This window comes from Guillardia theta (assembly GCF_000315625.1).
Source record: "Guillardia theta CCMP2712 unplaced genomic scaffold GUITHscaffold_45, whole genome shotgun sequence".
Taxonomy (NCBI): domain Eukaryota; class Cryptophyceae; order Pyrenomonadales; family Geminigeraceae; genus Guillardia; species Guillardia theta.
Genome location: NW_005434629.1, coordinates 393,818 through 419,553, shown reverse-complemented (window position 1 = coordinate 419,553; position 25,736 = coordinate 393,818). Strand labels below are relative to the sequence as shown.

Below are 25,736 nucleotides of genomic sequence, written 5' to 3'. Positions count from 1 at the left end.
AACAATCATGATAGACGAGAATACATTCCAAAATCAGTGTTAGAAATCATGCATTCGAAGTTGATTGCAGTTGCAACATATCTACAAGGTATACACTGCCAAGTGAAACTATGGATTTTGTTCGGCATGTTCAAGAAGGGGTGACAGAAGTTCCATCAGCCGGCAAACCATTCACAGCAACTAAATTCAGGTACAGGCAGAGCGCACTCAACGCCTTGGCATCGTTGGTTGACTTCCTGTTGCAATGAAATTACTCGGTGTCGCATGTCAGGAGGCATTCGCATCACCACATGTCGCTGAGCGGCAATATGTGCACCTTACACGAAGATTCATTGGAACCTCCACATTCATCGTACATGCGTGCGATTTCTGCTTCTGGCATGGTAGCTGAGTGCAAAAGAATTCGTATGAACTCATCTCGACTGTCTGGCGACGTGAAAATCCCTCGTCCCTCCTCACTCGACAGATGCGTGATGTCGAGCAGCATGTCCAGCTGCAACTGAATCCCCAGGTCTCGGAGCATCTTCGCCGGTGCACCGTCAACGTTCCCCAGAGAGTCTATCCCTATCATCGGCAGCTCAAGAAACGATGCGCGCCCTATGCTTGTTCGAGGGCAGGCGACGAGCACCGCATGCTGCTTGCGCGTCTCTTCACTCGTGATCACCACCAAAACATGCAACGAGGCTCCAGTAAGCCACACGGCATGCTTCTTCTGATTGCCGGCAGAGTCCGTTGTTTCCGCAGAGAACTTGAGTGTCAAAACGACATCTTCTACCATGTCAATAGACTGTATCATGATCTTTTCGAAAATTAGCTGCTGGTCGCAGGTGGCACACCAGTTCTGGAATGGTAGCATCTCTTGTACGTTCTTGAAGAAGTCCTCATGTGCAGGATACTCAAAATCCACAGGAATGCTGTTGCTGTTAATCTGTGTTGATGTAGATCAGGTGAAGAAACACATTCAATGTGTGCGATACCATGACAGTACATCCTCGCCATGGCAGATCCTGCCGGCCTGCTGCTTTCAACTTGGTTTCCATCAGATGAAGCAGGAGTTCAGCATGCAGGAACACGCCGCCTGTTCATTTTCGCCATCCTGAAAGTCTCATGCGGCATAAGGCGGGAAACCCCAGCAAGCAACGCTCAACGAACCTTTTGACTATAGAATTCTGAATATTTTATAGTCAATGTTTCATGGTGGATGGTACAGGTAAGGTGAGACATTTCCTAATGTCAGCGATAGGAGATATTTAGGTACCTTTGGGGTGTTGGCAAAGAGCCACCACCATAACGTATAGTCAACATGGCAGGAATGCACAGCATGTTTCGAATTGTAGCAGGTAGTGCAGGAGCAAAGATGCAAGAGTGAGGAGGACAGTGGAGGAGACAGGACAGGACAGGACAGAGGGCAGGACAGGGCAGGACAGGGCAGGAAGGGACGGGGCAAGCTAACAGGGAACTCAACGAAAGAGGAAGGCAGCCAGTCAAAACACTTGCCGGAGGGAAGGACTAGGTGGCACCTTCGCGCCATGGAGTTTGACAGCAACGGCAACTATAATGGGAAGATGCTTGAAGTTCCAGTCCCTCGATTGTTACCATCACACATCACTGGTGATCCTAACTCACCCCATCGTTCTTCTTCCACCTGACGAGCATGCGCAGTTGTAGATGCAGAGACGATACGGCGATCGTCACAGCGGCACAAGAATGCTCTTGAGGTCATCATCGACAACTTCGGCAAGCGATCGGCAGTCGCGCAAGGGCTGGGCGCGGTTATCACAACGATGCAGAAGTTGCTGTGTAGCGATCACAGGCTGTACATTCATAGGTCAGAGAGGACGGTGAACGGGATCTTGAAAGTGGGGAAGAAGCATCTGTTCATCCGAGATGCTTCTGCGGACAAGATGCATGAGATCGAGCCGATGTGCGTGCTTGACTTTTACGTCCACGAGTCCTTGCAGAAGAGAGGGATAGGCAGGCAGCTGTTCGACGAGATGCTGGCAAGGGAGAAGGTACAGCCGCACATGCTCGGCTACGACAGGTTGATGATGTGCGTAACGTGTCGCAAGTCTGGCTGAACGCCATGTGTGACAGGCCGTCGCCAAAGCTCCTGAGCTTTCTTAGAAAGCACTTCTCCCTGATGGACTTCGAGCCCCAGGCCAACAACTTCGTTGTGTTCAGGAGTTACTTCCGAGCTTCCTCCTCCAACAGCAAGGAGAACCTGCATGCAGCCAACGTGACTGACCGTCAGTATCGCCAGAGGAGCGACGGCAACTTCATCAGCTCCAACAACTTCTTCCTTGGGGGCCGTGGATCGTCGCACGCATCGCAGCATGCGAACTGGAGCAGGCGAGGGCACCACGGTATGCCTCCTCCATCTGCTCCCGCTGTCATGGGTGAGGACGAGGACGAGGTTGTTGTCTCCTCTTATCGCTGCTGCCAGGGAAGCAAGTGCTGGGTGACGGGGAGAGTCAGGAGAAGAGGAGGCTCGACGATCTGGACTCGCTCTCGCTCTTCGCGAGAGGCAGTCAGTTCAGTGCCGATGCGATGCCGAGAAGGCGGGAGGATGTCAACAATATCCAGCCGCCAGTCGGTCGAAACTGCAACGAGGATGTAAGCTTGCAAGAGAAGGCAACCAACCACTTCATGAGCCTCCAGGTAGAGTCGCTCAGCTTTCTACCTTCCCCTCTCCCCCTCTCTCCTTCTCCCTCATCCCCTTCCCCCTGCCTCCTTCTCTTCCCTTCCCCTTTCCCTTTCCGCCCTCCTCCCTCTCCCCCTCCCCCTTACTTGGCTCTGTCGCTCAGGTGGGTCGGCGGCCGGCCAGCGGACGTGCTGCCTGCGTCGACTCTCATCTACCGTATGAAGGAGCGCAGGACAGCAGGTTGTGGCCGCATGCGTCGAGCGGCAGCCATGGAAGGGACGCCATAAGACCTGACGATCGATGGAGGACGGCGAACTCGGAGATCGGTAAGGGGGGAGGGGAGAGGAGCTATGGAGGCAGAGGTCGATGCTGACTTGTCTTGTGGCAGGCTCCCACTTGAAGTTATCGCAGACGAATCCTAGGAGGCACGACGACGTGGGAGAAATTCTTGCGAGGTGAGGAGGGAGGGAGGGAAAGATGAGAATCGAAGGTAGGAGGAAGAGGGGACCAGGCCGATAGAAGAGGGGTGAACAGGCGAGGAGGGAGAGGGTGGCTAGGAAGCGAAGGAGGAGGAGGAACCGGATGAGAGTGTGAGCCTAAGGAGAGAGAGTAGCTGAGGAGCAGGAGCAGGAGCAGGAGCAGGAGCAGGAGCAGGAGCAGGAGCAGGAGCAGGAGCAGGAGCAGGAGCAGGAGCAGGAGCAGGAGCAGGAGCAGGAGCAGGAGCAGGAGCAGGAGCAGGAGCAGGGATATTGAAGTGTTCGTCAGGTCCCAACTTGACTCGCAAGTTCCTCTCCCCACGGCTGCAAGATTCGATCGGCGACTTGGAAATCGCATTTGGTGAAGGAGAGACGAGAGATGCACAAACATGAAGAGAAAAAAAGATTGAGATGATGTGAATGTGCGTTTGTGATGAAAAGAACTTTTGATCATCAGTTCAGCAATACATCCTCTTGTCAGAGAATAATGTCACATGTTGTACCCTAGTAGATCCGTTGATGGCACCGCCCTTCACAGCTCTTCACATGTCTTCATGCAGCGCTCTGCGAAGCATCTGAGTTCATCTGCAAGGGCAGCGGGTCGATGTTGAGGGATTGGAGCTGTGCAGTGAGATCCTCCACCTGCAAGACATTCACTCCTCTCATCACATACAAAGACATGCAATCAACACGACAAAGACAAGAAAAGACAAGAAAAGAAAAGAAAAGAAAAGAAAAGACAACACCGTCGTGATGGAAGACATTGTGAGATCATGAACAATCGCCCATGAGGGCCGACACAAGCGAACACTTTCGATCTCTCACCTGCGCCATGGCCTGCAGCAGCGCCTGCTCCAGCGCCTGCTCCCGACCTTCTTGTCCCCGGCTCGGTAGGAAGGGACAGCTTGCTTTGGGACCATCGAGGTTGTAGGAGGAGGAAGACGAGGAGGAGCGGACTTCTGGGAAGATGGAGCAAAAGACGGCATCGAGGAGGACGAGGACGACATGGCGATTGAGAGTGCCGGTCTGAAGCATCTGAAAGACGCGCATCGCTGCTCTGCTGGCTGAATCAGCGAAGGCGATGGAGGAAAATGAGAGGAAGAGGACAGGGGCGGGGGCGAAGAGAGAAAGAGAAGGAAGAGGATGGAATGCAAGGTCAGGAGCAGGAGCAGGAGCAGGAGCAGGTGCAGGAGCAGGAGCAGGAGCAGGAGCAGGAGCAGGAGCAGGAGCAGGAGCAGGAGCAGGAGCAGGCGCAAGCCTCATCCAGGAGTAGCAGGAAAAAGAAGGAAAAGGTTGGGGAGGGGGGGGGGAGGGGGCTGCTCAGGAGGGATGAAGAGGAGGAGGACGGGGCGTTACCTATCGCACCCTGACCGTCCAAGAAGCATGGGGAGAGGGGGGCGAGTGAAGAGCAACTTCAGTGCTTGCTCGCAGTCTCTTGCGCGCTCCTCCCGTTGCTGTTGAGTGCGAGGAGGGGAGAGGGAGAAAGATTCTCCCTCGGGCCAGAACGCCATCCTGATGCGCCGAAAGAGCGCCACCATGGTCTGCAAACTGCGTGATGAATGTTTCTCTCCTCCCTCCTCCCTCCTCCCTCCTCCCTCCTCATGGCTCCTCCCTCTCTCCTGCCTCCTGCCTCCTGCCTCCTGCCTCCTCTTCCCCTCCCCCCTCCCTCCTCCCCCCTCCCTGCGATCCTCACTCACCTCTTCTTGACACGCCTTCTCCACCAGCTCCAGCAACTTTGATTCCACGGAGAGATCATAGGACTGGTGAGTCAATCAGACGACGAGGGGAAGGGAGGGAGAGCGGGAGGGAGGAGAGAGGAAGAAGGATTGAGAGAAGGGAGGGAGGGAGGGAGGGAGGAGGGAAAGAAGGGATAGGGGGAGGAAGGAGAGAGGGAGTTAGAAGAGAAGGAGAAACACGGAAGAAGGAAGATGGTGGGAGGAGGCGGAAGGGTAGAAGAGATGGAGAGTGTACGGTCAAGTTGAGGAGACGGCGGAGGAGGATGCGAGCATGTTTCCTCAGCCAACCGGCTTGCGAGAGGGCGAGGAGCTCGTCTAGAACATCTGCAGGCAACTGTGAGTACACAAACATGCTAAGGGAGGGAGAGATTGGAGGGAGAGGGGAGAAGGAGAGAAGGAGGGGGAGAGAGGGGGAAGAGGGGAGAAGGAGAGAAGGGGGAAGAGAGAGGGGGAGAGGAGAGAAGGAGAGAAGGAGGGAGAGAGAGGGGAGAGAGGCAGGGAGGGAGGTAAGAAGGGAGGATAGGTTATCACCGAAGAAAGCAAGGGCAAGAGTCCCCGTGCGCAGGTCAGACATTCTTTCCATGCTCCTCCCTCGTCGGTGTTTTGCCTTCCTTGTCCTGCTCCTCCCGCCCTTCGCCCTCTCCTCCTCCATCGCATGCTTCCTCTCCGCCGGTTGATGGGGCTCAGGGTCAGGAGACGAGGCCACGTGCGTCTCCTTTGTCTGCTCCTCCTGCTCCTGATGCTCCTCCTGCTCCTCCATCTTCACTGCCTGATGTGGGGACGTCTGATTGCCGTCCTCCTCCGTGTGTTCAGTGGCATGCTCGTCCTCCCCCTGCTCCGCATTCGCTTGTCGCTCCTCCTGCTGGACCTATTTGCAAATTTAGCCTCCTTCTGAAAGCTCTTTCCTCCAACTGCCCCCTCCTCCCGTACTACCTCGCCACCTCCTCCTCCCGTACTACCTCGCCACCTCCTCCTCCCATACTACCTCGCCAACCTCTTCCAGGACCACTTCCACCTCCAAGACCTTCTCCACCTCTTCATGCCCCCCTCTCCCTTCCCCCCCCTCCGCCCGCCATCCTCCTCTCTTTCAAACTGCCTCGTCGTCTCTTCATCTCTCCTTTCATACCTCATCCTCATCCTGCAAGACTTTCTTCGTGTCTGCTGGACGAGCCTGGGCCTCGTTCTGCTGCTCGCTGCTCTCCTGCAATCAAACCCGCGTCATTCACCTCCTCCTCTTTCCTGCTCTACCCTCCTTTCCGCCCGCCTTCTGCTCCTGCTCCTGCTCTTCCTCCTGCGCTCTCTCCTCGTCTTCGTCCATACCCTCGTCGTCCCCCCCTCTCCCCTCCATCCTCCCTTGCTCACCTTCGATCCGCGTGTGAGCTGAGGAGCAAACGACCTCCACTTGCCCTGCTGAATGTCAAACTTGCTCCTGCCCTCCCCCCTCCCCTCCCCCCTTTCCTTCACTCTCTTCCCCTGCCCTCCCAACCATCTTCCTCATGTCTGAATCTTCTCATCACTTTTCTCTCCTCTCCCACCCTCTGTCTGCATCCGTCCACCTCCTCCTTCCACAGCCCTCCTGTCCCCCTTCCCCTCTCTTCTTCCCTCCTCTCCCCGCCTGCCTTCTCCCTCTTCCTTCTCCCTGTTTGCAGACTTGCTCACGTTCCCTAACCTTCTTCTTCCTGTTTTCCACCATGTGCGCGAAGTGATCAATTCCATCCTTGTGCGGCCCAGCTAAGAAAGCAGCCAAGATCTCCGACTTGGCGAGCTCCTCCTCCTGCAAACAGAGTTGAGGTGTAAATAAGGCGAGGACGGAGGATGTACACGGAGGGAGAGGAGGAAGGGAGAGAAGGAGAGGAGAGAGTGAGTGAGTGAGGGAGGGAGGGAGGGAGGGAGGGAGAGGATCCAGCCGCAGGAAGCAACTAGAGCAGAAGGAGGAAGAGAGGAAAGAGGGGAGGAGGAACAGGAGAGGCAGCAGGAAAGGGAGGGAGGAATATCGAGCGAAGGGAGAGAAACTACAAAGGGGACGAGGAGAAGGGCTGAAAGACCATGAGGATCTTGTCCAGGTATCTCTGCAGCTCTGTTTGCCTCTCCTACAAGAACATGAGCAAAAGAATCTTTGAGTTCTTTCAGGACCTGAAGGAAACTTTCCGAGAATGGAACGATGGAGAAGATATGCTTCGGCTGACGACTTCGTCACTTCCCCACCTCTTTCATGCCCCGCCTCCAACTACAACGCTGTTGCTCCTCCCCTTTTCCCCTCATCATCCATTCCTCACCCTTCCTCCCCTTACCCTCCCCTCATCCATCTTATCTCCCATTCCTTCCCAGTCTCCCGACCCTCCCTCCTCCCATCCCCTCGTCCTCCCTCTCGTATCCTTGTCCTCCCCATCATATCCTCGTCCTCGTCCTCGTCCTCGTCCTCGTCCTCGTCCTCGTCCTCGTCCTCGTCCTCGTCCTCGTCCTCTTCCTCGTTCAGCCCCTCCTCCTGTCCTGACTCTGATCTCGTCTCTCGCCCTCACCGGCAGTCGGACGCGCATCCCCCTGTGCGAGTCTTCGAGCATCTTGTGCAACTTCGAGAAGTCCTGCCAACAACTCACATCTCCTTCCTGCTCACCTGCCTCTGCATCCTCCTCCTCCTCCCCCGTTCACACTCTCCCTTGTAAAGTTTCCTCCTCTCCTCTTGCTCTCTTCCTCATGCCCTCCTCCTCTCCTTCACATTCGTCTCTTCTGTTTCGTCCAACTGCCCTCTGCCCTCTGCCCTCTGATTCCCCCCCAAACCCCCCACCATCCTGCCTCTCCTGATCTTCCTCCTTGACCTCACCATGAAGCGTCTCGATACCCTGGTTGATCGCGCGTCCTCATAGCGAACTAGGATGGTGTAGCTTGCAAACTTTTCCGTCCTCGACCACTGGCAGAGCTCTCAACCTCATCCTCCTCCCCCCCCCTCTACTGGCCGCGTCTCATACCTGCAAGCTTGCCGCGGCCGCTTCCTGCTTGCCCTCCCCTGCGGTCACAACCTGGAAACTTTTTCAGTACATATTGGTTACGATGATGCGGAGGAGGAGGAGGAGGAGATGGTAGACCTTTGCTTCAACAATTTCGGCATGAACAGGAAGGCAAAAGTGGGGAAGTGGAAGTCCAAAGTCAGGTGGTGAGCTTGGATTATTTTCCTTCTTGTTTGCGATTCTCTCACAATCGTTCATCTGAACCTGCAGCAATGAGAATTCAAACTTAAACATCATCATCATCATCATCGTCATCATCATCATCACCACCACCACCATCATCATCATCATCATCATCATCATCATCATCATCATCATCATCATCATCATCATCATCATCATCATCATCATCATCATCATCATCATCATCATTATCATCATCATCTCTTTCATCATCATCATCATCATCTCTTCCATCATCATCATCATCATCATCATAGCCATCAGACACTCACTCGCGCATTGTTCATTTCCGCTCTCGTCACTTCCGCCAGCGCTTGTCGGCCCTTGGGCTCCTCGCTCGCACTCCTACGTGGAATCTTTGGAAGCCTTTGCAACAGTCCTCCCTCCTCCTCCTCCTCCTCCTCCTTGTCGAGAGAGTCTGCAAGGCAATCGAGCGATTCCTGAACAGGAATGAGCAAAATAGGAAGCGCAAAGTCAGAGGCTTGCCGCTCGTTTGTGCCCAGAACCTCTTGCGGTATGCTGGGCATCAGAGTAAGTAAGAGGATACGTGAGCAGGCAAGAGGAGAAGTCTCGTGTGAGTAGAGGAGAAGCAAGGGAAGGGTGATGCTGGATTTGGGGGAGGGGAGGAGGTGGCCGGGGGGACGGGGACGAAAAGGACGGAGGAAGCAAAGGGAAGACCTTGGAGCAAGGAGTAGCAAAGTGGGGCAGGGAGGGATGAAAGGAAGAAACAATCACCTGCGACCTCAGATCTCTACCAGAATTCGAAGGAGCACAATTGACATCGTAATCGTCCTCCTCCTCATCCCCCTTCGCCTCGCCATGGCCGACGTGTTCCTCTCCGTCCTTTCTAACAATTTCCTCGTGCTGCTGTGAGGATTCGCTCCCTTTACAGATAGCTATCAGGATCCCGTTGATGAAGTCTGGATCAGACAGCGCGCGGGTAAGCTGGAAGGATACGGTCAAGGAGAGGAGCAGGAGTTATGGAGGATGGGGTACCAACGGAAGACATTTCGTCGTTAGGATCTCTCGAATGATCGCAAACGCCCCGCTGCGGCGAAGTTGAAGGTAAGACGATGGGGGATCAGGGGAATGGTGGAAAGGGGGTAGGAGGAGGAGGAGGAGGAGGAGGAGGAGGAGAAGGACGAAGAGGACGAGGACGAGGACGAGGACGAGGGGGAGGACGAGGACGACGAGGAGGACGAGGAGGACGAGGAGGACGAGGAGGACGAGGAGGACGAGGGGGGCGGGGGAAGGACGAGGAGGACGAGGAGGAATCACCGTTGAATCTCTGAGACGTACTCCTCTTGACCTGAGTCAACTGATACAGAATATCGTCATCTCCGACTCTGCATCCTCCATCCTCATATAATCATCATATCCATCCTACTCGTCCTCCTCCTCTTTGTCCTCCTCTCCATCATCTCCATCATCATCTCCATCATCATCTCCATCATCATCATCATCTCCATCATCATCATCATTATCATCATTATCATCATCATCATCATCTCCATCCTCCTCCTCCTGATCCTCATCATCATCATCATCATCATCATCTCCATCATCATCATCTCCATCATCTCCATCATCATCATCATCATCGTCTGCAAGTCTACACTACAAACACTGCCATTATTTGGATGCTCCAATCTTAGTTTTGGCTCACCCGGGAGAAAGGTGTTGAGAACGTGATGCAAAACATTCCTCCACATCTTCATCTCGTTTTCAATATGATCGGCTCCTGTCCAACACAACATCTCAGCCATTCTAAAGGTACATGTCAAAGACGACAACTTACCAGGATGAAGCTCTTGAGAGAAAGGATAAGTGACGCATTTCTTGTACTCCTCCAGCAAGGTGTCGGCACAAAACTTGGGACCCTTGCGAACAAACTTTTCAGGTCCGGCACACGGAGGATACAAACTTTGACCTCAAACTCCTTCTTGATCTCTCCATCAGAACTTCGGTTCTCACACATCCTGAGCATGCTCATACCATGACAGCGGATATGCTCTCGCAGGACGGCGAGGGAGTACTCGATGAAGAACAACCACTGACAAGTGTTCATGGCAGACAGGCGCTTCGAGATGCGGTGAACGAAGACGGAAATCAATCTCTTGGCATGCTCCAAGAAGTCGGGATCCGTAGAAATGTATGTTCTGGCATAGCAGAATCATGAATCAAAACAGACCACCCTTTACGCAATACCTGAACCATGTCGCGATGAAGTCACGATGAACCAATCTCATCAGGAGCTGAAGCTCTTCTTCGAGTTTGCTAGCGTCCCTCTCCTCATTCTCAACAAAGGTCTGATCCTCAACCTCCTCCTCTGCTAATTCTTCGGGCTTGCGATTTGTTGAAGATAGCAGCTCCACTTTCTTCGCTCTCCTCTCCTCAGCATCTTCCTCACCTTCCTTGACCGAAGGAGCGCATCTCATGATGATAGCGAGTGGGATGATGAGCGTGCAAGTAAGTGTCGGCATGAGCCGGAGAGCTATGGCTCCACAGATGAAGCCGTACACCGCGGGTGATTTCCGCATGGAGAGGAACAGCACCGAAGAGCTTGAGAGCATCGGGCTCAGCAGACTCTTGCCATGCTCCCACGCACGCAGCATCTCGAGCGCCTGAGAGAAGAGCATCCCTCACTCCTCTGCCTCCTCGCTCTCGCTACGCTCTCCCCCGCTGCGTCTTCTTCCTCATCCCGCCCATAGCCTACTCCCTCTTCATCCTGCCCCTGATCCTTTGTCGAGGCGGGCTTGACCAGAAGAAGCGCCAGGGCCGGCCGGCGGCCGGGCCCGGCCCGCCGCGCGGCCGGGCGGCGGTGACTCAGCGCTCGGGCATGCCCCAGCGGCCGGCACCGTGATGAGCCGCAGCTGACCCTGCGGGTGTGGCCGTCAGACTGGCGTTATCCAATTCGTTGATATCGGTGGTAAAAAAGATCGTCAGTTAGGATCAAATTAGTGATCATGAACATGGATGCCACGCGTCCCGGAGCTCGCGTGACCTGATTCGGAGGATCCCGGAGTCCTTGCGTTTGAACAGTTTGTGCACACTATCGGAAGTTCCATGGCTAGCAAAATCGCATCGTTCCACAGATGTCACATGGGTTTGGAAATTCTTTTTTTACCCGAAACAGCCAAGACCTCCTGTAGTAAACAAAACGTAGTATCCTTTTAAATATCGTCCGTCTTCGGTGCCAGAACAGCCATCACGACATGACCATGCTCACTCTCCCCGACAGCGACCTCCCCTCCTCCTCCATCCACCAGCCCTCCTCCCCCGCCCCTGACTCTGACGACCTTCCTTCCTCTCCCCGCCCGTCCTCCCCCGCATCCCCCAAGACTGCTCTTGCAAGCCCTTGGAGAGGATCATGCGGGCCCTCACGGCGGAGGCAGCTTGAAGCGCTGAGGCACTGCATCAGGCTGCTGGAGAGCGCGGAGCGACCGGTGGTGTACAGCGCGACAGGCGAGGCGATGAGGATGTAATGAGGGTGGGTTGAAAAGTGTGCTATCGTGCAGAACACTGTGCAATGTTAGTGTATTGTAGATCGTAATAAAAGCAGTTTACCAGTCACATTTACTTCGCTGCATCTGCGCTGGTGATGACTGACTTACAAGCTTGAGAAACTGAGTATTGGCGAGCCCAACAGGTCTTGACTGTGGCTGGATTGTAACTTGTTGATCATCTTGGGGGCGAAAGCAAACAAGCGCCACATTTCACTAGGTTGATACCTACTCTGGGGCAACCGATTCGGATCGCGTCTGACTTGACAGTGAACTAATCTTTCTATGTGTCCAGTGTATTATCGACATGCTCCAGCAAGATGATGTGCGATATTTGCATGAAGGACTTTTTTAGCACCTCCTTCACTCATTCCAATAATTACAATCCTCATTTGTAACCTTGAACCCTCCTCCACTGCTCCTGATGACTCTCACCCCCTGTCAATTACTGTCAATTACCAGACGTCATCCTCCTCCGTACCTCCCAAGTCTTCCTTGACCAGACCTTTGCGCAGAATCAGGCAGAATTTTGAACGCGTGCATGAAAGCCCATTGTGATTTTGAAAAACAAAGCATGATCCTTCAGCTCAATAGATTCAACGTCCTTGGCTGAGCATGTCAGACGTCACTGGTAACTTCTGAGAATAACATGTTGCTCGGTCAAAATTGTTCATTCATGTCACATACTTCATTATTTTTCTCGAGTAATAGTTTACATACAGTATACAATACTTTACACACCACTACGGGCGTCGGTTCCGAGGTCTTGCCTTCGACTCCTCCTTCACAGCCTCATCGCCTCTCCTGTCGCGCTGTACACCACCGGTCGCTCCGCGCTCTCCAGCAGCCTGATGCAGTGCCTCAGCGCTTCAAGCTGCCTCCGCCGCGAGGGCCCGCTTGATCTCGTCGAGGCCAGGCAGTGGCTTGGCACGGGCTTAGGGGACGGGCGGGGAGAGGAAGGAAGGTCGTCAGAGTCAGGGGCGGGGGAGGAGGGCTGGTGGATGGAGGAGGAGGGGAGGTCGCTGTCGGGGAGAGTGAGCATGGTCATGCTTGTGGAGGCTGTAAGTGAACGAAGGCGGCGACGGAGGAGCGCTTTCAAGAGGTTCTGTTTACTACCATAGGTAGTAAAAGGTCGGTTGTGTGTATAGTAAAAAGTTGGACTGTCTTGTGACTTGGTACAAAGTAATCAGAAGATGGCATCCGTGTACCTTGTGCTTCAAACTGTCACGCGGTCGTTAGGTAGTAAAAACAGACTGACGGACTTTTTGAAAGCTCCTCCGTCGCCGCCTTCGTTCACTTTTACAGCCTCCACAAGCATGACCATGCTCACTCTCCCCGACAGCGACCTCCCCTCCTCCTCCATCCACCAGCCCTCCTCCCCCGCCCCTGACTCTGACGACCTTCCTTCCTCTCCCCGCCCGTCCCCTAAGCCCGTGCCAAGCCACTGCCTGGCCTCGACGAGATCAAGCGGGCCCTCGCGGCGGAGGCAGCTTGAAGCGCTGAGGCACTGCATCAGGCTGCTGGAGAGCGCGGAGCGACCGGTGGTGTACAGCGCGACAGGAGAGGCGATGAGGCTGTGAAGGAGGAGTCGAAGGCAAGACCTCGGAACCGACGCCCGTGGTGGTGTGTACAGTGTACAATATGTAGACTCGAGAACAATAATGAAGCATGTTATTTCACACATAGTTTGTCGATCGCGCTTGCTTGGAAGCTTTCAGTGTTTGCTTACAAGAATTTGCACAAGTACCTGCTTGGAAATCAGTCGAAAGCTGCGACCTATCTGTTTTATTCCATCCTATCTCTCTTTGCTCATCTCTAGAGGAAGATACACGAGTATCGTCTCGCGTATGCTCAGCATGCCCCTCCTGAACGTGGGCCCGAGGCTTTCCTTCTCATCATTGACCAGCCGTGTTGGCCTCCTTTTTTTCACTCCTGCAGGCTCATCGGACTCGTGACGTTCTGCGCTTCCCTGGCAGTGTGGTGCAGTTGCTGGGCAGCCGCGGACACTACAGGAGTCAGCGCGGCGTGCCATCATCGATGTGCGAACTGATCCAGTCAACGATGCCAATGATAACTGAAGCCGCCTTAAGGTACTGCCGATGCTAACTTGAGTCCAAGTGTGATGATCATCTGACTCCCGGAGGCTCGATTACCGATATGACCTCCGACCTCAACCGTAAACGGTGATCACACCTCAGCGCTACCGCTGTTAGCCCGCAGACCGCTTGCCGGCGCCCTCCGAGGCTCAGTACTCTGGCCACACCGCACGCGGCAGGCCGCAGGCTGCCCACGGGCCCTGGCGAGGCTTGCAGTGCGGCAATCATCGGCGCCGGAGTCACTGAGTCTTTACTCAAAGTTAAGTTAAAAACTTGCCAGTACGAGGACGGTCGGACAATCAGGAGAGTCGAGGAGGCTTGACCCTGACACTGTCACACAGGCCAAACGGCGAGAAGAGAAAAGACAGCGAGAACCAAACCCAATCATCCTGCCGACTGCTGTCCCAAACCGTTAACCGGCGTCGGATGAGGGCCTTCACATAACTGCACGCAGGCCCGGACACTGAATTCCTCCGCGCCATGCCAGCGATGTACGGTCGCTGTGGCCGCCGCCGAAGGAACTTGTGAGACGCATACCGGAATGCACCCGCGGCGCGATCACAAGTTGATGGCAGCCGCGAGCGAAGGACCGTGGGAGGCCTGGAGCTGACGAAAGATCATGCTGGACCGGATGCGTTTGCAAGTCGGATCACCTGAGACGTCTTCAGTGCGAGGCCGACTCAGAGACTCCGGGCCATCCAGCGCCGCTGCCGTTTCCTTGTTCGCCGAGCGATCCGCCAGCCACCACAGAAAGCGCAACGCATCGTCCTGCCACATTGAAGAGTCCATCAGTGCTGGCGATGACCGCCGCGCGGTGATATGCCACTGTTACTACCCGGTGACCGTCGGCGGCCCTCCGATCCGAGTCAGGCTTCCGCTGTGCTGCTGCTTGCAGTTTGCCGCAGGCTGTGCTCCGAGCGAGGTCCGGTATTCCGGGCCATCATTGTCAAAAACATGTGACCGTGATGCTGAGGTCCCGGAGGATTCAATACTGATAGTAACTCGGGCCCATACCGTCATCCGCCTTCAGTAACCTTCACACGGTTGCCGCTGTGCGGAACTCGGAAGTTCAAAGTCCCCTACATGACAGTGATGATCTTCAGGGCCATGTTGGGAAACGTTCTGCCTGGTGCCGGGGCGTACCCTGGCATGTCATCGCCGTCGGATCGGACGGGCCGGGCGGCCGGGCGGCCCGGCGCCTCGCGCCCCCCGGCCCCGGGTGACCGTCCGATCACTGGGCCGGGCCGCGTCGTATTCACTACGGTGTCTAGACTAGAAAGGAAAGTTCTTCGGGTACAGCAGGGAGGAGCGAACAGCATTAGGGAGGTAGAAGAAGGGAGGGGAGGAAGCAACGCAGACCTTCGTCGGGTAATCATCATGCATGGAAACGATCAGGGCAAGCTGTGCCGTGATTGTCGCGACTGTCTCTGTCTCTTGCTTTGAAGCTTGTGCTGAATGATCTCGAGGAAGGGCATGTCCAGAACAGACCAGACTGCAGAGAAGACGATCCCAATGCGCAAGAGAGGCGGCAAGAACGATGACGGAAAGGAGAGATATGCTCTGCAAGGAGCGTCTTCACTTCAAGATCTGCGAGGAGACGTGGAGAACATCCTCCTCCTCCTCCTCCTATACACCCTGCAAGGGGTGCCCATGGGACTTGCAGCAAGCGTTCCTCTCCTCCTGCAAGAGAGAGGAGCTAGTTACTCGCAGCAGAGCATCTTCTCCCTAGTCTCCTGGCCCTTTTCCCTCAAACTTCTCTGGGCACCCATTGTCGATAGCTGCTACGATGCAAGAGTGGGCAGGAGGCGGTCATGGCTCATTCCCGCGCAACTCGTCTGCGGCGTTATCATGGTCTTCTCCTCCTCTGCCATCAACTTTCTGATCGGAGCCGACGGCAAGGGCAGCATTGCGGTCTCCGAGCTCACCGTGTGCTTCTTCGTACTCTACTTGCTGATGGCGACGCAGGACATCGCAGTCGATGGGTGGGCCCTCACGATCCTGTCAAGGAAGAACGTCGGCTGGGCTTCCACGTGCAACTCAACGGGTCAAACTCTGGGATACATCCTCAGCTTCATCATCTTCATGGCTCTCAACAACAAGGAGTTCAGCAACGCGTACGCGCGGCGGGCGATGGGCTACCCGCCCCAGGAGGCAGGGCTCATCACACTGGGCGGGTTTATGGCGTTCTGGGGATGGGTGTTCCTTGCCACCACCCTCTACGTGTGGCTGTTCAAACCAGAGAAATCGTCTGCAGAAAGAATCCCTGCTTCGGACGACCGAGGGGACTACTCGCTGCAGAACAGTGGCGAGGGGGAGCAGGTAGAGGAGGAGATGGGCGTCAAAGAGACCTACATGGCCATGTGGAGGGTAGTCAAACAGCCAGCAGTGAGGAGGCTTGGATCCGTCCTGCTCCTGTCCAAAGTTGCCTTTGCTGCAGCAGATGCAGTGACTGGCCTGAAGCTGCAGGAGAAGGGGGTGAAGAAGGAGACGATGGCGCTGCTGGGCGTTGCCGTTACGCCCATCGCTCTCTTCCTACCTGCTGCTGTCTCCAAGTACACCTCCGGCCCTCGCCCACTCGCAGCGTTCATGAGAGTGTTTCCCTACCGTCTTGCGATCAACGTTGCCTTCGCCGTGATCCTCTGGAGCATCCCTCCTCGTAAGGGAGACGAGCCTGTGCTGTCGCCGCTCCTCTGGGCTGTGTTGTTGTTTTTCTTTCTGCTGCAGCAGGTTGTCAGCAACGTGATGTTCGTGGCACAGATGGCTTTCTTCGCCAAGGTCTCCGACCCCAAGATTGGAGGAACCTACATGACTCTACTCAACACGGTTGCCAACCTTGGGAGCAAGTGGCCGACGACGATTGTACTTGCACTTGTAGATGTCACGACCTCGTCATTGGTGGATGGGTATTACGTCCTCACAAGCGTCTGTACACTATTCGGAGCGTTCTGGTTCCTCGCATCTCGCTTGGAGGTTGAGAAGTTGGACCTGTTGCCAAGCTCTGCATGGTTTGCATAACATTCAGATATGGACCTAACAATCTGATCTAACCCTTTGAACGCTGCGTTGCTTCTCTTGTCCCTGAACCTTGATCTTGAATGTGCATGGCATGCTGTTGGAGTTTTGTGTCATAATCCTTATTGTCATCTATGCACCCGACTTCTTTGATGCTCGTTGCATTTTTAGGTGGACCGTTTCTGATCGATTTTCACCCGAAAATTCAGAGATAAGTGAACTTGACATGGTCTGATCTATCACTATGCTGAACACAGACTTCGCATTCGACATCTTGCAACATTTTGGAAGGGCCCAGCGCCAGCAGCCTGGCCCGGCGTCGTCACAACTTACAAGCCAAGTTAGCCCGGCCCGGGTCCGATCAGCTTACTGTTAACAGTACTCACGGTATTTGAAGTTTGGCGCCGGGCAGGCGGCCGCCGCGGTGACGGTCGGACCGTGCTACGGTGCCAGTGCCGCGGCCGGCCCCGGAACGGCGGGCCGGTACGGTCAGGCGGCCGGGAACGCCATCTCCCGAGTCCGAGGCTGAGTGACCGCCGTCCGATACGGTCACACTAAAGGGCGGCGGCGATCGGACTCGCGGCGCGCTGAGAGGCTCGGCCCGGAGCCTACCCCGTCCACTGATGATCAGCTGGAGCCTACCGTACCGTAGCCAGTAGTCCTTGTACTAACTTACTCAAAACTTAAGGCGAGTAAAATCACATGCGGCCCGGCGACACGGAGAGATCTCGGCCAAAGACTCAGTCTGCTGTCCCAAACTTAACTGATACCTTTACTTAACTGCGCTCAGGACCATCATCCCCGCGCCATGCCAGCGATGTCGCTGTGTCCGCCGCCGAAGGAATGAGACGCATACCGGAACGCACCCGCGATGATGGCAGCGAAGGACAGGGAGGCCCAGTAGTGTCTGGGACGCACGACCAAGGCGTAGCTTGATGCCGTAGAGCCGATGGGGAGACAGGACATGGCGGAGATGCGAGCTCAAAAGAGTTCATGATGGTTGGGATAAGCGATTACTCTGAAAGTCACTGTAGAGGTCAGCACGATCCTTGACCTGCGCCGCCCTGGTGCCATAGAAACCGCAAAGAGCACAGGAGAGAATGCTGCCTGAAAGGATCTCTGATCTTCACCATGGCACTCAATCTCTCCAGCGAGTATACATGATAGCAGCTAAGGCCATCCTGCGAGCAACACACCTCCTGGTCACGGCGGGGGCGGGGATGTCGGCAGATTCAGGGTTGCCTACCTACGACAAGATAGCAGACAACATGGCGTACAAGAGCAGAGACTTGAACTATGCCGACCTTTGCCGACCTCAACTCCTGCGGTCGGATGCCTGCCTGGTAAGAGCCGAGGAGGAGGGGGGGGGGATTCTTTTTGTGACGATGTGCCTGCTGGTTCCGAAGGCCCTCGGGTTTTGGGGGAGCTGCTTTAACCTGTACAAGACAACCAGACCGCACGACGGCTATCATAGTGAGTCCATGGATTGATGGTTGAGCGATGCTGAATGGCGTCGAACAGTACTGAAGGAGTGGTGCGCGATGAATAAGGATTCTTACGTGTACACGAGCAACGTGGACGGACATTTCTTGGCGGCAGGTTTTAATGAGCAAAGGATATGCGAGGTGCATGGCAGGGTCTCAAAGTGGATCTCACTCACAAAGGATGACGAAGATATCACGATGCTCCCAGACGGTCATCGCTTCAGAGTGGACGAGACCGACATGCGGCTGCTGGGTGACGAGCAGGACACTGAGAGCCTTCGAGCTGCCGGCGTTCCGGTGGACAAGCACGGGAACATGATGCGACCTGCCGTTCTCATGTTCGACGATGAACCTGAACTCCTGTTGAAACATCTTAAAGTTGATCAAGACAAGTATCAAGTGTGGGAGGTAAAGCAATGGAGTAGGGGCGGGCATAGCGTTGTAATGATGGGGCACAGGCACAGATGGAAGAGGAACTGGTTAACAACGAACTTTCTCGTTTGGTGATCCTAGAGGTACCACCATGTTTGACATGTCAACCAAATCGTCATGGGCCTCACTTGTGCTGCAGATAGGATGCGGGCAGAGGGTTCCCTGCGTCCGGCAAGAGTCTGAGTGTGTTCTCGACGATGTTGCAAGGCGCATGGGTGAGAGAGCATCATAAACGCAGCATGCTGCTTACTCGTGCTACAGGACTGGAGGAGTCAGGGAATCCGAGTTGGTACGACTCCGACTGTTCCATACCAAGGTGCTACTGTTGCGCTCCGCTCGACACATCTGTCTTACAGTCACATGTTTCAGAGCTCTTTTGATCCGCATCAATCCAGACTTTCCTTCCAACCACCAGAATCCACATCTCACCCTGCCTGTCCAAGGGCCGGCTCTTGCCTCCTTGATTGGTATAAACGACTACTTGATGAATTTGATGAATGACCAGGGGAGAATTTCTAGTTCAGAGATTTAATGAATATCAAAGTCAAATTATAGAAAATACAGAAAAGCTTGCATGTTGCAGCCACAAGCGGTTCCAGGACACCATCCAGCAACATTCGATGTTGCTATTTAAAGCTGTTGTACTGTCTAACAATGAAGCTCCCGTCTATCAAAAAAAGAGAAACGGGAAGTCTCTTCACTAACACAGTTTACTCCTTGGTAAAAGACCTCAGTTTCAGCAGCAGCTCGCTGAGTCTTCCATCCTCATTCGCTAACGACGTTATGTTGTTCGAATGTTCACCCCAAGAGAAACTTTTCGAGTTGGGATGAGACAGTTTGATACATTGCGTAACAACATCCGTGTCATCCTTGCATCTAGACTTCATTGTTTCCTCAATAATGATATCCTGTTCGGCCCCGAAAAAATTATCAAAAATGTCCTTGGAAACAGGCTCACATCCAACAGAGCTTAATCTATGCCACCGCCCAGACCTCTGAATTGGTAATGAAGGGAGGGAGCGGCTGAACTTCTGCTTGTTCTTCCAACGATGCATTGGATTTTCGTTCGCTTTCTGTGTGTCTGTATCCTCTGGCATCGGAGCAGATATGTCTTGGATTGATAGATTTCCTCTCCTTGACTTTGTCTCCTCGATATGAACACCTTGAATGCTCTCGAACTGTGCCACGCTGAATTTCCCGCTCATGGAGTTTTCGCTCAGGCTTGAATCACTGTATTGAGTGTCGGGTACAATGAATCTCTTTCTCTTTGTCTCAGTCTCAGTCTCAGTCTCAGTCTCAGTCTCAGTCTCAGTCTCAGTCTCAGTCTCAGTCTCAGTCTCAGGCTGTCTGTCTGTGCGGGTGGTTGGATCGAAGGTTTGGTTCTCTTGCTCTTGTGTAGCAGCTGGTCCTCTTGTTTGCTTCTCCCACATTTACCACACAACCCACGAAATAGGTGTGGGACCCCTGCCCAATCCTCAGTACCGGTCTATTCGTATGGGTGAATGTGGGTACAGGGAGAAGTTTTAAAAGTGAATGCTGGCCCGGGGTAGGGTAGTCGTCGCATTGAGGGTGGTGAGTTATTAAAAGTGGTGTAGTAAAACGACTGACTCTCATCGTGCAAGTACCGGTGATTATGCGCATGACTATAGGGGTGGCATAAAAAGTCCTGATGTTTTTTTTTAATTTACAATCAAGTTATAGCATATCCCTCACGTCACAGAGGTGTGGGGTAGGGTGGGGTGCTGTCAACTCTGCAGCGACCAATAGTACGTAGGGCTAGAGAAGGTACCCCCTCGAACATCTCTACACACCCCTACCCCGTGACTACCATCTCGAACAGAAATCACGGGTTATCCGATGCTGTACTCCGGAGTGCCCGGGTTCATTGTAGCGTCAGATGTACACGTGGGGGTCGTTACTACCGTAACACCTCATGACACGGCACAGGTTGTAGCATGATAAAATCAGTTACTTGCTCTTGAGTAAAATGTTGGTTACTCGGAGTCGGACGGCCGCGTCACGAGTCTCCCGGGCCGCTGAGGCTGAGCGCCGGGCCCTGAGGCGAGCCAGCTCAAAATATCCGAGGCTATCAAAACTTTGACTAAAGTTTACGCGGAAGTCGGAACCGTGGGGTTGAATTTAAAAGGTCGCCTGCCATTATTTACAAGGTTTACTCAAAGTTAAGTTAAAAATCAGTACCATTGTTATGTGACTCATCTTTTTTACTCAAAGACTGACTCATTGAGGCTCCGGTTGTCCTCGTACTGATTTTTAACTTAACTTTGAGTAAAGACCTCAGGTTCGAAGTGTCTGACAGATGCCGGACACGAGCATAACGTTGGAAAGCAGGGCATAATTTCACCAGGCATGGCTTCTTCACACACATGCTTGTTTGGCAATCAATGCAAGGTACATGATGAAAGAATTCAATTGTACAAATGCTCAAGATGCAAGAGGATGTACCATCATCTTTGTGCGCATCAATATGCTGAATCGGAAGGACGCAACAATTGTGGGTGTAAGAAACGTGAGGGAAACGTAACAGCCATTCCATCAATTTCTGAGGATCAGCTTGCAGGCCAAGCAAGAAGGCATGTAGGAGGATCTAACATCACCAGAGTGGATGTTGATGACGAGCAGCAGCAGCAGCAGCAGCAGCAGCACGAGGAGCAGCAGCACGAGGAGCAGCAGGACGAGGACGAGGATGAGCAGCAGGACGATGACGATGACGATGACGAGGGGGATGGGGATGGGGATGGGGAGGGAGAGGGAGAGGGAGAGGGAGAGGGAGAGGGGGAGGATGACGAGGAGGAGGAAGAAGATGTGAGGGAACAGATAGAGTTAGTAAGAGACAGAATGCTCGCGGATGACTCAAAGGCGTGCTATTGGAGTTCTGTAAGCCAACTGATTGCATGGCTTTATGAGAAGAGAGCATGTTGCTTATCAGGAGAGTTCAAGAGGTGTTTAGAATCAGAAGGACCGAATCGTGCTCCAATTAGAAAGAAGATAAGAGAGTTGCTGAAAAGACGGGATTTGATTCCTTTCAATATGAAGAAATTCTCGCACAAGCAAATGTCATCCTACATTGTGCAAGTAATGATGAAGAAAAAATTGAAGTTTGCGTCATACGTGTCTTTGAGGTCTGGTGTCAGGCATGTTTACAGAAGGCACAACCGGTCAAAGATATATCGGAAGAAGTTCGCTACACAAATTTCTGATTTCTACAAAGGTCTTCACAACAAGATTACTGATGAAACGGCAGTGGATGGTACGAGATTGACATCAGGAAAAGATGCCATGCCGTTCACGCTGTATTCAACAATGGGACGAGAAATGCTTACATGTAAGAACATGGATGTGATCGTGGGCAGGACATTTCTTATATTTACTTGGAATCTCATCTGTAGATCCGTGAATACGGCCCAGATCTTGTTTCAACATATGGGATGGCAAGATGACCACATGTGGGTTAGTTTTCCCAAGAGCAAGACCGATCAAACGGGCGAAAGGAAGGAACCAAAATCTATCTATGCGAATCCCATTTGTCCAGAAATATGTCCTATTCTTGCTCTTGGAATTTATCTACTCAGTCATACACCAGACAGAAGCAAGCTCTTTCCAGGTAACGTAGTATAAGTATGATTCAAATCCGATGATTCAATGTTTCCGGCAGGTCGAGATCAGTATCATCGTTTTGTGTATTGCCTCCAGAATGTCACTCAAACTTCAATGGGGAACAATGAGGCCATTGATGGAAGACGATACGAATATCCTATGATACGCAAAGCTGTGTGTCGGGAAATTACACGGCTAGGGATGAACAGGGAGGATATTGGCACTCATTCCATCCGGAAGGTCAGAACTTGTGTGATCGAACTGAAGGAATTATAGTAACCAGTATACGTACAGGGTGCAGCGACATATTGTACAAGCGGATCTACACATTGTCCATCTGTGACTGCTGTGTCAGACCGAGCGTCATGGAACAATGGAACAATCCCAAAGACGTACGAGGGTGCGTCAGATCTTTTCGTTGGTAGAACGGCTTGTGGACTGCCCATTCATTCTGAAAAGTTTGCTATACTGCCACCACAATTCAGAAAAGGAAATCAAGCAGCTGTGCAGAACGCTATCGAACTATGTTTTCCATGGATGCCAACGAATATGACAGGAGTTCTAGAGCACTGCCTTGCCAGCGTGGCATACCACTATGATTACTTGCGTGCAGAGTTAGATCCAAATCATCCTCTATGGAGTTCTTCTTTGTTCCAACCAGAAGCTTTGTTTCATGTTTTGAAGCAACAGGTGAAATGTGTTCTTCCTACAGATGTACCGATAAGCGTTTGGGAAGAAGAGATTGTCTTGGACAATGCCAGATCATTGACAAATATGGATGTACCAGTGTTTCGAAGTACAGGTTGCCCTCCTCATGTAACAGCAATCGTGTATCAGAAACAGCTTTGCATGAAAGTCAACGCACTCCAGGGTCAGATGGAGCAACAGAAGGGTCAGCTTGAACAACTGCAAGACGGGCCGCGGCAGATGAAGGAGCTACAGGCAGTAATACAGCAGCAGGTTGTCCGAATGGAATGTTTGGAAGGAAAACTGAAAGAGATAGATGGCAAAATTGCTTCAATGTGTAATGGCATGAAGGTAGTTGCTGATCGAGTGCGTGAAACTGCAGAGGATCAAAGCCAGCAAGCAATTCATCACGAACAGTCCAACCAAAGTTTGCTGGAGGTGATTTTGCAATTAGATGAAGTGAAACGGAATGTTTCGGACAACCATGACGCAATTACAGTCATGCTGAAGCAGTTGCTCGAGGGAAGGCGACATGTCATTCAATACCATGAGCAGGCGCGTAACCTCGGAGACGTGAACAGGGGGACAATGAGTGTGGATACAGAATGTGTCAATGGCGATCCGTCAGTTGACCGTAATACATCAATACAACAGGCGAATCTGAAAACCATTCGAATTTCTCAAGCAGCCAAGAGCTTCAAAAGTGCATGGGAGCTGTATCACTTTGGCAACTATGCCAAAGGGATACCTGCTTTGAAGAAACTGAATGGATCAAAATTTGAGAGACCATCAAGCAAACGTTTTACAGACATGGCTTATCTCATGAAGTGCTTTCATCAGTTCATCCGGAGAAGTATGAGGCAAATCTCACAAGAAGAGAATGTTGAGATGCAAGTGATGGAACTGAATTCTTTCATAGATAGTCGGTCAGAATCTTCGATATATGAAGGAAAGAAAATATACGATCAATACGTGGAGAATTTCATCTCGTGGCTGAATCAGGGAGAAGGGGGAGGGAGATCATGTGACAGAAGTGGGCAGCTAGCATGGTCAACGTATGTCAAGAAAATGCGAAAGAAGAAAGCAGATGACAAGAGTTGGTTGTTCGAAGGATGTCAAGATCATGAATACTTCATTGCTTAAAAGGGCTTGTCCTTCTCGAGCCAGACAGACGATAACTTAACTTGTAATATCATAGTACACAAGTTGATTTGTTGAATCCTCTTGAAACCTTGTGAGACAGTGCTGGGTTAGCTAGTAACAACCTCACTAGTAATGGCACTGAGATTTGAGAAATTTGGCTAAGTGTTTTTGAGTCTTAGGCCTCTGAGGCGGGTGTGTAAGCGTTTGGGGGTAGGGTGGGATGGTAGGGTAGGTCCGAAACTCGTCTTGTGGTGGGGTAGGGGTCATATTCGGAAGAAGTTTATGTGAAAAGCATTAAATCTCTCAAAAAACTACAAAACTTAGTGTATATATCTGTCCGGACTACATCTTACCGTGGCACCCGGGCTCTAAGTTAATAATCCGTACGAGGACAATCGGACACGGCCTTTGACCCTAGACCTTTTTACTCAAAGTTAAGTTAAAAATCAGTACGAGGACAATCAGGAGAGTCGAGGAGGCTTGACAGGGCCCTGACAGTGTCGCACACTGCCAGGCCAAACGGCGAGACTCTGAGAGAAAAGACAGCGAGAACCAAACCCAATCCAGGCTGCCGACTGCTGTCCCCCAAACTTAACTGATACCTTCACTTAACCGGGCGCGCAGGACTCCAAGCGAGTCCCGGAGTCCCCCGCGCCGGGCCATGCCAGCGATGTGCGGCGGTGGCCCGGCCCCCGAAGGAATGAGACGCACTGTACCGGGATGCACCCGGTGACCCGCGATGACCACTGCCCGAGTCAGTGGCAGCCGCTAGGACAGGGAGGCCTTGAGCTGACGAAAGATCCTGGGCCGGATGCGTTTGCAAGTCGGATCACCTGAGACCATCGGACGTCTTGCGAGGCGGAGAGACCATCGGGCCAGCCGCCGCTGCCGTTTCCGAAGTTCCTTGTCACAAGTTCGCCGGCGGCGATCCGATCGGATCCGCGGCCAGCCGGCCACCGTGGCACAGAAAGCGCAACGCATCGCCGTTCCTTGACCAGCCGCCGAGTAGAGGCGCGGCCCTGAGGCACGGAACTGAGCCTCAGCGGCCAGGAGGCACTGATGCGGGTCCCTCGGACTGGCACTGCACTGGCTGCCGCGGTGCGGCAAGTTCCCCAATATGCCACACCGCCCGGCCCCAGCGAACTTCAGCTTGCACTGCCGGGACTCAGTGACCGTACTGCCGCGTGAACTGGCACGGTGCCACCACGGCCCAGTGCCGGGCCTCAACGGTGCCACCCGGCCCGCGGCGGCCGCCCCGCCGGGCCCGGGGCCACGGGGCCCGGCCGCGCCGGGCTGACAGTTAGTGCTACCAATAATAATTGCACCGTTATTATGATCATGATTTTTGAAAGCATCATGGTGGAATGAGGTAAGGCGAGGACAAGAGGAGACGAGGCGAGGCGAGGCGAGGCGAGGAGGACAGAGCATAGTGGAGGGAACAGATGGTGGAAAAGATGATCCAGCATGAAGGTGAAGGGATAACTGGCGATGAGGCAGCATGCCACGCAAGGAAGATGGATGGGTTAGGGTGTCATAATCTGAACTCCTGTAGTTAACTTTGCTCTCTACTGCAAACGTATCATTTGATTGTTTGCTACATCATGATTAGTTTGTAGTGTGTTTGTCAAGAAGTCTTATTTCCGATCTTGTTGGGACATCTCTTTTTTGCCGTTGGGACATCTGTTGTGTTGTACGGAGACGTCGAAGGTGAAGCCTTCACAGG

At 53.2% G+C, this 25,736-nt stretch overlaps 7 protein-coding genes across 7 annotated transcripts; 4 read left to right on the top strand and 3 right to left on the bottom strand.

Annotated features, from left to right (window-relative positions):
• Nucleotides 1–130: 130 nt before the first annotated feature.
• Nucleotides 131–856, bottom strand: GUITHDRAFT_110441 (hypothetical protein; the record flags this gene model as incomplete). Its single annotated transcript, XM_005830568.1, has 2 exons — nucleotides 131–236; nucleotides 288–856. 2 exons carry the CDS (start codon nucleotides 854–856, stop codon nucleotides 131–133), a joined length of 675 nt encoding a protein of 224 aa, XP_005830625.1.
• Nucleotides 857–1,676: 820 nt separating this feature from the next.
• On the top strand, nucleotides 1,677–2,617 carry GUITHDRAFT_72899 (hypothetical protein; the record flags this gene model as incomplete). Its single annotated transcript, XM_005830567.1, has 2 exons — nucleotides 1,677–2,041; nucleotides 2,095–2,617. Coding segments are annotated over 2 exons (888 nt in total), but the record flags the coding sequence as incomplete, so codon positions are not given.
• A 1,052-nt stretch (nucleotides 2,618–3,669) lies between these two features.
• Nucleotides 3,670–10,680, bottom strand: GUITHDRAFT_140393 (hypothetical protein; the record flags this gene model as incomplete). The annotated part of the gene is made up of 22 exons (XM_005830566.1): nucleotides 3,670–3,759; nucleotides 3,943–4,174; nucleotides 4,474–4,658; nucleotides 4,815–4,877; nucleotides 5,089–5,177; nucleotides 5,385–5,721; nucleotides 5,821–5,877; nucleotides 5,980–6,054; nucleotides 6,216–6,260; nucleotides 6,523–6,627; nucleotides 6,899–6,943; nucleotides 7,373–7,435; nucleotides 7,675–7,761; nucleotides 7,820–7,870; nucleotides 8,314–8,481; nucleotides 8,777–8,986; nucleotides 9,038–9,089; nucleotides 9,320–9,350; nucleotides 9,708–9,782; nucleotides 9,840–9,921; nucleotides 9,972–10,200; nucleotides 10,250–10,680. 22 exons carry the CDS (start codon nucleotides 10,678–10,680, stop codon nucleotides 3,670–3,672), a joined length of 2,802 nt encoding a protein of 933 aa, XP_005830623.1.
• Nucleotides 10,681–15,095: 4,415 nt separating this feature from the next.
• On the top strand, nucleotides 15,096–16,655 carry GUITHDRAFT_110438 (hypothetical protein; the record flags this gene model as incomplete). The annotated part of the gene is made up of 1 exon (XM_005830565.1): nucleotides 15,096–16,655. One exon carries the CDS (start codon nucleotides 15,096–15,098, stop codon nucleotides 16,653–16,655), a length of 1,560 nt encoding a protein of 519 aa, XP_005830622.1.
• Nucleotides 16,656–17,812: 1,157 nt separating this feature from the next.
• GUITHDRAFT_110437 (hypothetical protein) lies at nucleotides 17,813–19,087 on the top strand (the record flags this gene model as incomplete). Its single annotated transcript, XM_005830564.1, has 8 exons — nucleotides 17,813–17,995; nucleotides 18,059–18,125; nucleotides 18,174–18,544; nucleotides 18,595–18,651; nucleotides 18,708–18,783; nucleotides 18,830–18,884; nucleotides 18,938–19,035; nucleotides 19,074–19,087. The coding sequence occupies 8 exons, from the start codon at nucleotides 17,813–17,815 to the stop codon at nucleotides 19,085–19,087; spliced, it is 921 nt and encodes a 306-aa protein (XP_005830621.1).
• A 191-nt stretch (nucleotides 19,088–19,278) lies between these two features.
• GUITHDRAFT_140390 (hypothetical protein) lies at nucleotides 19,279–19,998 on the bottom strand (the record flags this gene model as incomplete). The annotated part of the gene is made up of 1 exon (XM_005830563.1): nucleotides 19,279–19,998. The coding sequence occupies one exon, from the start codon at nucleotides 19,996–19,998 to the stop codon at nucleotides 19,279–19,281; it is 720 nt and encodes a 239-aa protein (XP_005830620.1).
• A 2,011-nt stretch (nucleotides 19,999–22,009) lies between these two features.
• Nucleotides 22,010–22,519, top strand: GUITHDRAFT_44852 (hypothetical protein; the record flags this gene model as incomplete). Its single annotated transcript, XM_005830562.1, has 3 exons — nucleotides 22,010–22,198; nucleotides 22,313–22,423; nucleotides 22,478–22,519. Coding segments are annotated over 3 exons (342 nt in total), but the record flags the coding sequence as incomplete, so codon positions are not given.
• Nucleotides 22,520–25,736: the final 3,217 nt, after the last annotated feature.